This window comes from Crinia signifera, chromosome 6, assembly GCF_055691185.1.
Source record: "Crinia signifera chromosome 6, ASM5569118v1, whole genome shotgun sequence".
NCBI lineage: Eukaryota > Metazoa > Chordata > Amphibia > Anura > Myobatrachidae > Crinia > Crinia signifera.
This window is the reverse complement of record NC_139222.1, coordinates 153732293-153745177: the sequence shown is the minus strand read 5'-3', so window position 1 is coordinate 153745177 and position 12885 is coordinate 153732293. Positions and strand designations below refer to the sequence as shown.

The following is a 12885-nucleotide window of genomic DNA, read 5'->3' as shown; positions in this document are numbered from 1 at the left end:
TCAGGACATGTGTGGGCACCTTTTAGATGCCTTTATATGCAGTAGGGAGGATATAAAGGTACAATTGAGAGAAGAGGGACCTGCTCTTGAGAGTTTACAGTCTATAGAGGAGGGGCAGGAGTGACACAGAACAGAGACCGTGAGCATGGAGCAGCGGGTTACATAAAGCATTACCAGAACATTGGCCGTAATGCATGCAAAGGAAATTAGCATGCAATTCTTCAGTGTAGGGATCTTGCTTTAGTGCTGCGTTTCTGATGAAATCCACTCATCTTTGATTTCTTTTGTCATTGTATTTAAACATCGTCCATCCTACATGTTCCTTGCTTTGAATGGTATCCTTGCAATAACCCTTTTTTTATTTACGTAAGAGACCGCAACACAGGAACACTTTCTCTGCTGATAAGGGTGTTGTGTACAATTTAATATGCTTTTACTTTTAAAAGAATGAACCGAAGAATTGAGTCCATGATGGGAGATCCTGGATGTACAGCTGGAATTTTACATCCATCACTTGATTTGCTGTGGTGAAATGAAAGCTTTATGAAGATGTGACCACATAGCTAGCCTCTCTGCATGTCAGCCCTTCTAGTGACACCATGACGTGGTGTGACTTGGTAGTAGAGTGTCTTCATGCAACTTTTTCCATTAATGTGTTGTGACTGCGGGTGTATCTGCATATGGATTTCATAGTCTTATTTTGCTTCTTACTTACAGTACATAGGGATGCGAATACCAATTTTCATTTTAATAAAACACCCAATGCTAATGTAATTGCACGGACCTGTCAACTCAGTCCAGGCATTTTCCACTGGTTGGCTTATTGAGACAAGATGTATGAAGACACATCTGTATTCCCATCTGTGGTTGATATACCACCTGTGTGTCTCTACTATGGAGTGTACTGTTGTTGCTAAGTTACACAGCCACCACTCCTTGTAAGGAGGCTTAAACCTTTGAGTGCCAACATCTGTGAGAGATATGCAAAAAAAAATGGGTACTTGTGAGTTATCTGGGCGCCCGATTTCTAAATCGGGTCGGATCGGGCACATCGCATCGCATGCGACCATCGGATGCGATGCGATGACCCGATTTTTCCATAGGAATCAATGTTAAAATGGACTGAGTCCATTTTAACAAGGAATTCAATGGGAAAAAGGGGTCCTTTTCATACCCCTACTATCCAAGTGGGCATGGAGTTGGATATAAACCTGTAGCGAGCCCCGCGAGGGGACACAGAATACCGTCCCCTCGGGGGGCTCGCTTCGCTCGCCACGCTTCGGGCTCGGTGGCTCGCTACAGGTCTATATCCAACTCCATGCCCACTTGGATAGTAGGGGTATGAAAAGGACCCCTTTTTCCCATTGAATTCCATGTTAAAATGGACTCCGTCAATTTTAACATTGATTCCTATGGAAAAATCGGGTCATCGCATCCGATGGTCGCATGCGATGCGATGCGATATCGCATCGCATCTGCTTGTATGCCTTAACTTAAGGCATACAATCAAAAAATCGGGCGCCCAGATAACTCATAAGTACCAAAAAATGTTTAAAATGCCAACATTACAGGTCATTGTGATGAATAAAAATGTTTGCTTGGCAATTTTCACACCTGTTTTGAAAAAATCACTTGCCACTTAAAGGTGCCCATACACGTTGTGATATGTGTGCTGTGCGCTGAAATTGTGAAACTATTTGTTTCTACATAGCCCTGAGTTAGCCTGTTGATTGAATTGTTACACTTTTTAGTAAAGTTGTTCAGGTAAATGACCAATACTGAAACAGAAAAGGAGACTGTAACTGCACTTTACTCTGATTTTACAGGATCATTTATTTACAGCATCAAATTGCACACATTTTGCACGCTTTCCAAAAGTAGACACAATATATATTTTACATACACAATATACTGTAGATCAGTGTGATCCTGTCCCTCTCCACCTAAGTGTGGTAATGACCCATCAGTTCTTTATTAACATGTACTTACTTCCCATACTACAATAAAGACCCAAATTTGAACACTTTTGTGTATTTAAAAAAAGTTAGAAAACATTTTCTTTATCTGTAATTACATCCCTTTTATTTACAAACAGCCTCTCATTCCTGCCCTGCGGTAAATGAGTGACACTCATAACATGTAATTTCCATTAGACCAGTACAAATAAGGAGGTTGCACTAAAGGGCTCGTTAGATATGTATATAATTGAGGGAGCAATCTATATGCACTTAGGAATTGAGTGCCAGTCCGCCCCACACTTGTACTTATATAATTGAGGGAATATGTTGGCACTGGGCAAGATTTTCAAGCATGTGGTGTTAATCTGCAAATCATGAAGCTGGTCTGAGGAATGGAGGCGTCCAGGCAGCAGAATCAATGATTTATGGTCACCTGGGCTCTCTCATACAATTTCCCTAAACCATACCTCCCAACTGTCCCGCTTACCGCGGGAACGTCCCGGTATTCGGGGATGTTCCCGCGTCCCGCCCGGGGCCGCCATTGTCCCGCGGTGGGGGGGCAGTTAGGAGTCCCCCCAGCCTGACAAGAATAGACGCTGCGTCTATTCAGCACCGCAGAGTGTTGAAAAACGGGGGCACGGCCGGAGGACGTGCCATCCCGTAAGCCCCCCCCCCCCCCTTTTCAAAGGCCAAAGCCCCTTTTCGGGAGTGCGCGGGAGTCCCGGTCCCCACCATCAAAAAGTTGGGAGGTATGCTAAACAGATATTTTTTAATAGAACATGAAAACATGTGCTTTATGTTTAAGCTAAATCTGAGCTACTCTACTGGACAGAACCAGAAATATAAAGTACTGCCCTGAGTAAGCACAGACTTTGGTAATGGTTTGTGATCATCAGTGGAGCTGTGGTCAAGCCAAAGAGCCTTTGGAAATGTTAACATATAAACTGAAGTAATGAATTATGGGTAATTTGTGACAGGAAGAGAAATGAAGCAGCACTCCCAATCTCACAACGGTCCTCTCTGGAGCTCTCCTATTTAAAGGTAAAGCTGCTGATTTTTTAATGTATTAAGACACCATTACAGATATTTCTCTGATTTAAGAAATCTATTTTTTTTCTGCAGCACATTAGTGATCTACTAACCGTGCCATAAAGATCAGCATCTATATATGGGAGACCGTGTCTGTAAACACCTGGGTTTCCACTTGTTCGATTATTGAAATGTTGCCAGTGCATATTTTTCTTTCCAGAAGAGCGGTAATAGCTATAGTTTGGAAGTAGGGCAGTCTTGCACCAAGGCAATGATTGCTCTTCCTTAATTCAAAACATATATTTCAAGATTAGCTTGGAATACAGTGAAGCTGACTAAAAGCCTGTATATTTACTGTATCTCAAGGAGGACTGTATCATTATTTATCAGCTCAGTTATCAAAACCGGTTGTGGCTTTTGACTTGGTCAGTGTACAATGTGGGCAGTCAGATTTCTATCCCCCCCAACATATTAACAAGAGTTCATCATGTGGTTTTCCATTAGTTCAGGTATGGTTGTGCGCTTCCTTCAACAGATGGGGTCACGGTTTCATGTTATAAATGATAAATACTTTGTGTTTTTTACATCTTCGGAATATCCTACCAGCAAGCTGGAGTCTCAGGGAGGCAGACTGTAACTCTCATGTTTAAGGAGTCTATATACAGAAGCATAGCTGTATCCCTTCACAGGTCACAAGCCCTCTGGTGAAGCTACGGGCATAAAAATATAAATACATGTTACATGTACATACTAGGTAACATTACAGGTTGCTAAACTACAATTAGTCCATGCTTTAGACCAGGGATTCCCAACCAAGGCACACTAACAATCTACATTTTTATTATATCCATGCTTGAGCACAAATTAACCGTGGTACTAATTTACTTGTGCTCAAGCATGGCTATTCTTTAAACCTGGACTGTTCGGGGTAAACTTACTAAGATGGGAGTTCTATTGAAGATAGATAGTAACCAATCAGATTCTATCTATTATCTTCTAGAACAGTGGTTCCCAACCTTTTTTCTCTCTCGTACCCCTTGATTAGGCTTTTCATTGAAGAGTACCCCCTCCTCTGAATTTGAAATATAGACAGTACTTACGAGTGGAGAGGAAGTGAGCGGTATGCCTATCCTTATGCATATCTTTATATTAAGGAGTAACGGACAGGAATCGTGCCCTTCCATGTCTGGTCACTGGTTATGTATTGTCTCCAGGGTTCCCACTAACACCAGTAGAATTAATACCGCTGCTTCCTCCACCTGTGTCAGCACAGGGCAGATGATTGCTGATGTCTGAGGGCAGCATGGGAAGCTCCCCGTGGATTGCTAGTCAGGCAAAAGCACAAGGAGACGCTGATGATGCTGAAGACAGAACCGTAAGTGACAAAACATGGTTCTTCTCCATGGCAATGGGTCTTCTTCTGCCATCAAAATACTTTTTTTCATCTTCAGTCATTACCAATATTATTTTCAAGTACCCCCAACTGGTCTGCAGAGCACCCACAGGGGTACTAGTACCCCAGGTTGGGAACCACTGTTCTAGAACAGTGATGGCTAAACTCCCACCTTAGTAAATTTACCCTCTAGTGTGCTTTAAGGATTGTGGTTGGCAATTCCTGTTTTATATAAAAGCTAAAGGAACAGTATTAGAAGATGTGCAGGAGGTCAGAAAACATGCCTGGGCACTGGTTCACTCGTAAAGGCAAATTCCTTCTCAAATGGACAAAACCATGTGCACTGCATATGGGGCAGATGCAACGCGCAGATAGTTGGGTGGGTTATTTTTTTTCTGTGGAGGGAAAATACTGGCTGCTTTATTTTTACACTGCAATATACAGTAGATCTCACATTTCAGTAAAACCGCACCCAAATCTTAATCTCTCTGCACATGTTACATCTGCCCCACCTGCAGTGCACATGGTTTTGTCCATTTGAAAAGGAATTTGCCTTTGCGAGTGAGCCCAGGCATGTTTTCAATTCTGGGGTCAAGAACTAGACATTATTTCATCTAGTTACAATGAGCAAAAGAGAACTAGAAAATATTCCTATGATTAGCGAAAAAACTTGTGAGCGGAGGGCGTCATGGTGGGACATTAGCATATGGGAACGCCCAGCATTTCATGGGTGTTCCCATGAGACCGCAGGGTGTTCTCATGCTAATGAGTTGATGGTGCGGGGGCGGGGGGAGCTAGCTGACACCACTGGATGTTAGCTGCCCGCCCACTTCCCTCAGAATATGCACGCAGATGTAAGGTTGCTCTGAGCCATCTTAGCCATGTGTGCACGTTCTCCATCATCCGATGGTCTCCGACCATCAAATGATGTGGGTGTTCCCCGGCAGGCTGCGAATGGAAGTTTATGTAAAACATCTATTTGCATGCTGTGCGAACGTACATGCTGTGCAAATGGTGGGCCGGCATATTAACATTCGCAAGGCGGGATCTGGTTGACTCGCAAGGATGCGAATTTGCATGCGAGTGAATCAACCAGAATACCCCCCCATGGTGCAGAGAGGTGCACCTTCATAAAAGGGTATGTGGTTTTGTGGAATGACCAGACCCATTTTTCACTCCAGGGATCCCGAAGATGCTGGTTGCCCCTGGAGACTGTGTTTGGAGCATTGTCTCAAGCACTATTACAGGAACTGTCGATGAGCAGGAGCAGGCATTTTGGTGTCGTCCCTCCTCAGGTGACACCTCAATGCACCCCCTACTGTACCCCCGTTGTGATGCCACTGGGTGGAGAAATGCTTGACCTCTAACCAGTAGTTATGTGTATGTATGGCAGTGGAGCATGTGCAGTGGGAAAACAAGCAAGCAGGCGTACTTCCAACTCAGCATTTGACCCGTAGTCATATATTTAGTAAAGCTCAATTTTAATTAGTGTTGTCTTTCAGCGACTAAAACCCACATTTTATTTAGAAATCAATATAAAAAGTTATTAAATGTTATTTAGCTCCTTAATTTACAACATCGATTTGGATCAATTTAAAATTTAAAAAAAATCACCCTTTAGTAAATATTTTGAATTATCTACCTAAGTTGAGGTAAATTAAGTGGTAAAGTGGTAAAGTGGCAATTCAGGCTAAAAAGAACAAAATATTCCATGCTGCAAGGAGAGAGCAAATGTTACACACGTAAAGTATTCATGTTACTACTGAATGGAAATATCTCAGTGATGCTGATGCTGGGCAGATTTTAATGCTGGACGATGAAAATGCACCCTGGTTTGATATTGATGTATTGTGATGTTGAGGTAAATGACCATGTGCCTGGTCAGCTTGAGGTGTACTTTAGCTGTGATTTTCATAGTTTTTAATACAGTTCATACCAGGTCATCCGTACAGTCATCCTGCACAAGCTCTTCTTCGTCTCCATTAAGAGGCTCATCTGGAATTGTGTCACCAGCTTCTGATGTGCTGTCATCTTGGGAGAATTCACTCCGGCTGCAGTCTGATTTCTTTCTTGCTGCTATGGCTGGGGTAAGCAGGCAGAGGTCAGTGGCCAGTTAAATCATGTATAAAGCAGTTTTATGTACTATAATATATTTGTCACTTTGTTATGCAGAAATCACTGCCTAAAGTCATAAATAGCTGTCCTCATAAAATATATTGAGTCCCTTATTAACTTTATATGCAAGAAATGATCTCAGAAATAATAGTAATCTCTGTCTCTAAATCTAACTTTTATCATATCTATTCAACTTTGTCATGTGACAGTAGTCAGTAAGTCATTAAGAGACTAGGGGGGTATTCAGAACTGATCGCTATTGTGTGCATTCGCTAGGCGATTGATTGTCAAATCGTAGCGCTCATGTGCGAGGTCAAAAGGTGAGAGAGAAATCACTGATTACTCTATTCGCAATCCCTTCGCAACTTGACTGACAGGAAGCCGGCATTTAGGGGGGAGTAACTGTCCGTTTTCTGGGTGTGTCCAGAAAAAATTCAGGCATGCCCAGACGGTTTCAAAGAGGATCTGTGACGTCAGTGCCTACCTCGTTCAACCTGATTCTGTTGCAGAGTTGTGGAAGGGTCAGATTTACTCACACTTGCACAGATTGTGAAAATAATTTGATGATGAGTGAGTTGCGTATGATTTTTCAGCTGGCCACCGATCTGCAATATTTTCTCAAGACATTGGCAGACATGCACAGGGACGGTTTTCATTGTGTCTGGGCAGCGACTATCTGATCGCAGGGCTCTGCAATTTGGCCTTAAGTGATCAGCTCTGAATCAGGCCCCAAATTTCTTAACAATTGCAATTTAATTTGCACAGTTTAGGGTAATATCAAGGCAAGTTACAGGTGTAATAATATATTGCACTACATACACAAACACACACACCACATGTAGTTATTTTTACTAAATCTATTTTAAAACATAGTGTAATATTCAAAATTGTATAAAATGTGGGCTTATATTTATAACAGCATTGTCTAGACCTATACCTCGTGTTATAGGTATAAACCATTGATCCCCTATCTTGGTCCTTAAGTACCCCCAAGAGTTCACATTTTCCAAGTCACCTGTGGATTTTTAAAATGTGTCAGTTGGTCATAAACAAGGCAATTGCTGGGTAACTTGGAAAACCTGAACTGTTAGGGGTACTTGATGACTAGGGCTGGGAACCAGTGGTCTAGACAACTCAAAGGGTAATTTATCACAAAATACAATTTGCGCTATAATTGGGCATCCCCCATGGCCGTTTGAGCCTTAAGTCCCTGCAGTCTGATGATACTTACCACTGACTTGTCTGTGATTTGCATATACTGTAAGAACAAACAAAAAAGTTTGAAATCTGATTTAGGCTATTGAACTAGATTGACGTTTAAGTAGTTCATCACCTAGTGCAAGGGATGACAACTATAATTCTTTTGTATGCAAAGTAAATACCTTTTATACTGCAATCTAGAGCTGTAAATCCTGAATACAGTGCGTCATTTTTCCAAGGTGTAAAGTTAGCACTAAAGATGATTGCACACTAATAATGGTAGGTGTAGGTGTATGGTGCCTACAAGTTCGGATTGTTCCCATTACTGTTATGGCAAACTCAAACTAAACTTGGGAAACCCCTGCCTACAGATAAGAGCCTGAACACAGAACCGCTATTAGATGCTTATCTACCTCCATCAATTGTCCATCAGCATGCAACAATACTCACGCTACCTTCTATGGTTAGTGAGTTTCATTGTCATTCAACCAACCAACCTGCGCATGGCTTCTGTTCATCAGTTATCTGTTCCAGCCTTCCCAAAAGGGCATCAATGTTTGTCTTGATCTGAGTGAGCTCTGACTTAATAGTCTGAATCTCATTGCTTCTTACTAAAAACAGAACAGATTATGTATTAATGTCATTATCATTTAGTGTCAAATTGTATGTCACCACTGTGATTTAAAAGAACTTTAAAAGGCTGTTGTACAGCCTACGATGTACCCTTTCCCCCCAGGACTCTCCTGCTTTTCTAAGATTACTGGTGTCAAGTGTGAATGAGTGTGAAAAACAATCTCAAGTCTCAATCAAGTGACTGAGGATGAGCAGCTTGAAAAAAAAAAAAAGAAGTACAACTGAGTAATAGAGAACTATTGGCGAAAGGTACTAAAGCGAGGAGGATGTGAAGAAGTTGCCTGTAACAACTAATACATTTTTTATTGGTTATTATAGAAGCATTGGTTGTTACAGTACTATTTATTTATTTATTTACAGTTTCTTATATAGCGCAGCAGATTCCGTTGCGCTTTACAATAGTAGACAGTGATAAAATAAACTGGGTAACAGACAGACTTGGAGATAAGAGGGCCCTGCTGCAAGTTTACAATCTATAGGGATATAGGAGGGAAGCACAAGGACAGGCACTAGTTATGGCATAGCAGTCCCATCAAATTGCAAATCCAGAAAGGAAGCTATATAATACATAAGAGGGCTATGCGTGTAGAACTTAACTATGATAGGCTTGCCTGAAGAGGTGAGTTTTCAGGGAACGCTTGACAGTTTGGAGGCTAGTGTAGAGCCTTAATGTGCGTGGAAGGGCATTCGATAGGATGGGAGCAGCCCGATGGAAGTCCTGTAATAGTGAATGGGAGCTAGTGATCCATGCAGAAGAGAGACGCAGATCTTGTGCAGAGCGGAGTGGCTGAGATGGGAGATATTTTGTGATAAGTAAAGGGATATATGCTGGTGCAGTATCGTTAATAGCTTTATATGCGAGTTAGAAGTGTTTTGTATTGAACACAGTAAGATACAGGCAACCAATGGAGGGACTGGCAGAGCGGATCAGCAGACGATGAGCATCTAGCCAGGGAGATCAGCCTAGCAGCAGCATTTAAAATGAATTATAGTGGTGAGAGTCTGTTCTTGGGAAGACCAGTTAGAAGACTATTGCAATAATGCGGGATATAATGAGTGCATGGATAAAAGTGCATGGATAAAAGATTTAGTAGTGTCTTGTGTAAGATAGGGTCATATTTTGGATATGTTTTTTAGATGCATGGAACATGATTTGGAGACAGATTGAATGTGGGGAAGAAGGGACAGTTCAGAGTCGAGGATGACCCCTAGGCAACGAGCTTGTGGGGTAGGGTAGATTGTCAAGTTGTCAACAGTTATGGAGATATCAGGATGGTAACTATTCTTGGTTGGTGGGAATATAAGTAATTCCATTTGGAAATATTGAGTTTGAGGTGGCGAGAAGACATCCAAAGTGAGATGGCAGAGAGACATTCAGAGACTCGGCCCAAAACCACTGGTGACAACTCTGGGGTTGATAGATAGATCGATTTGAATATCATCTGCATATAAGTGATACTGGAATCTGAAGCAATTACCAAGTGCATTCTATAAAAGCTGATTGGTTGCTATGAGCAACTTATCCACTTCATTACTCTGTTTCAGGTTTGATATACTGCATCTAGGGTTAATTTTGAATGGCAAGTGAATTTGTCAAAATAGGTATGCAAATTGCCAAGCAAACATTTTTATTCATCATAATGACCTGTAATGTTTACCTTTATATAGGAAAAATAATCTTATTTTACACAACATTTTTTATTTGAATTTATATAACAAATGTGAACAATGCTGGCATTTTTTGCAGATATTTTGCACATCTCTCACAAAGATGTTGACACTCACAGGGTTAAACCGAAATAGAAGTTGGGTATTAATTTTTGGAAATTTACTGCAAAAATCATTACTATTAAAAGGCCAGCCAGCCAATTAGTATTTACTTGAAATCAGATAACCTGACCTTTTAAGTGAGCAGAAATAATTGATTTTGATAGTGAAATAAGAAATGTATTGGAGAAATGATTGAAATCAGATGTGTTTTTAGAAGTAATCAGAGAGTCTGAATTCTCAGATGTATAGGAGATGTTCACAGTGAAATCAGATGTAAATCCTAGTTATGTAGTAGTAAATAAATGAGAGATTTACATGAGAAGCAATTTCATGAGATAAGTAAACGAAGCAAATGACACATGCTGATGTTAAACGCATGTGCATTTTATATAATTCATGCGTAAATTAAAATATTTTAGTTACAATAAATATGTAAAGAAAAAATCTATAATCTGGGTACACACTGGAGGGATGTTGGGATGATTTGTAATTTCATAAGGACGAATCGCCTACATGGCTCAGTGTGTACGGATGATTGCGCACTCCCGCTGTCACATGCCAAGGAAGCTACAGTAAGTTTCATCAAACCTAATGATATTAACGCTTTGATTGCTAAGTGGCAAAAATAGGTGTCGCAATTGCCAGGCAAACATTTTAATTCATCATAATGAACTTTTTTTAATTTGAATTTATATAAAAAATGTGAGCTATGCTGGCATTTAAGTAGATATTTTTCACATCTCTCACATAAATGTTGGCACACAAAGGGTTAACATGCAGTAAGTTTTTGCAGACATGTTTTTTTATTTGATTTAATTGATCTTTCTATCATAAAGTAATAAGAGTGACATCACTGCAGTTCATGTATTACATATACTGTATGTTGACCATTGCTTCTTCTGAGGCCCGAATCCATACTTACATCTTAACTTGGCTGCATTCCCTGTGATGGCTGCTGATCTAGCTAGCAGTTTTACCGGAAGCGCTGATTTTACCCGCCGCACTAGAGGCACGGTCACACGTGGACGTTTTACTGGGACTGCCCGAGGAGCCGGGGACACTCTTCCTCGATACTCAAACAATCTTTATGGGGAGAGACACATGGGTTATCTGAATGCACAGTTTACATCTTAATTCTAGTTGTTCAGCTCTGTATTCCAGAACAAAATAGCCATATATCTGTTTAATATAAAGAGCTTTTAGTATCTCAGTGACCACGATCTGTATCAACGACGATGTTGGGTCACTTATGGCAAGAGCAATAATGAAAGTAATGACAGGGAAGGGTTGTTGGATCTAAAAGTCTACTCCACTACTTTGCCTAATGTTAATAAATAAACAAACATACACTATATAACAACAAATGTGTACAATCTACTACAGGAATAATTACAAACTCATTGTTTTGTGGCATAGTTTCCAAATCTCAGTATGCATTTTCTTTTACATTTGTTTAAAGTAAAATACATTAATAAGCAGGGGAACATAAGAACAACAAATATGTTATTTAAACCTTCATTTCACTCTATTCAGTAAACTAATGCTTTTGAAAATCAATATACATTATTTGCTAATGACTAGACCACATTTTAAATTATTTGTGTGAAGCATATGCTTCAGCCGTGATAACTCTGTACAGTTGTGGTTGTTTATAAGAAACCAGAGAACAGAAGAACTGGGGTGGGAGTGCATAGTGCAGAGATGACATACAAGGGGACAGATATACGAGAAACAGTAAAATCAATTTGTACTGTAATGTCCTAGGTTTCTTGTGGTTAGAAGAGACAAATAAGTATCTTATACATATCAAATTCTTTATACTGTACCCAACAGAACTAGACCGATGTAAAGTAAGATGTATTAGTCCGCATTCCTATCAAATGCTGACAGTGTGATATCATCCAATTAAATGTAAATATATATTGTCAGTGTATCAAACCAATATTTAATAGATGGAGGATTAGGAGTTTTATACTAGGTAAAAAGGCTTAGACTGCATAAATAAATAAATGTTTTAAGATAGATATTTTTGATATTCAGTGATAGGTACATATGTCATGTTCAGAATATAGATCACAGGACCACCAGACACACCTTACCCATTTTCTTTTATATGTCTTTACAACAATGGGCTCAATTACCTTAACATGCCCTCCTCCACACGTGAGGAGGGCAAGCTGCTGCTGCAACAGCATCAGAACTAATACCCCCAGGGGCCTGTCTCACCCCAGACTCTTGGAATTTGGACTAAACTGTATCGACTGAATATAATTCCGCAAATCTGGGGTTACTGTAATTGCAGTACATAGCTGTACTTCGTTGCACCAGTGAGCAAATCTTAGCTAATTGGATTGACCTCTTTGCAGAAAGTTCAGGGTATTCCCACTATATATTCCAAGAATCTCCTGCTGTGTAAAATAATTTGTTTACAGAGATCTCCGTCCCCAATGGCTCAACCTTGGACTTAATGCACACCTGCAGCCCTCGTAGAAGCAAAATTGTACTTGCCCATGTGGCAAATGTGACCCAGACTGCCGCTGAGAATCTGAGGGGTAGATGTATGAAGCAGTGAAAAGGGAGAAGTGATATATACATTTATTTGTATCAATTTATTTTGAGATTATAACTGTATATAATTTCCTTATATTATTCTTATTTGGACAACCTCCAGATTGCCACTGGGAGCAGCCTTGAGTAGCTGTTCAACCCACTACAGCTATTAAATTGAATATTTTCTTTTATTATTATTATTTTCTCTTTTTATTTATATATATATATATATATATA

The 12885-nt window shown here is 40.2% G+C and overlaps 1 protein-coding gene across 5 annotated transcripts in view; it reads right to left on the bottom strand.

Moving 5' to 3' along the window:
* Positions 1 to 1792: 1792 nt before the first annotated feature.
* The window catches only part of RALY (RALY heterogeneous nuclear ribonucleoprotein), a 155979-nt gene continuing 144886 nt past the window's right edge, over positions 1793 to 12885 (bottom strand). For 3 of the 5 annotated variants that reach the window (XM_083147687.1, XM_083147690.1, XM_083147688.1), the window contains 5 exons: positions 11021 to 11181; positions 8193 to 8306; positions 7727 to 7753; positions 6317 to 6462; positions 1793 to 3697 (listed from right to left, as the gene is read on the bottom strand). In XM_083147687.1, the coding sequence (XP_083003813.1) occupies positions 3671 to 3697; positions 6317 to 6462; positions 7727 to 7753; positions 8193 to 8306; positions 11021 to 11181 (475 nt within the window). In that variant the 3' untranslated portion in view covers positions 1793 to 3670. Of the gene's footprint in view, positions 3698 to 6310; positions 6463 to 7726; positions 7754 to 8192; positions 8307 to 11020; positions 11182 to 12885 lie in introns of those variants that run through there. The other 2 variants (XM_083147689.1, XM_083147691.1) reach the window with 2 other exon arrangements.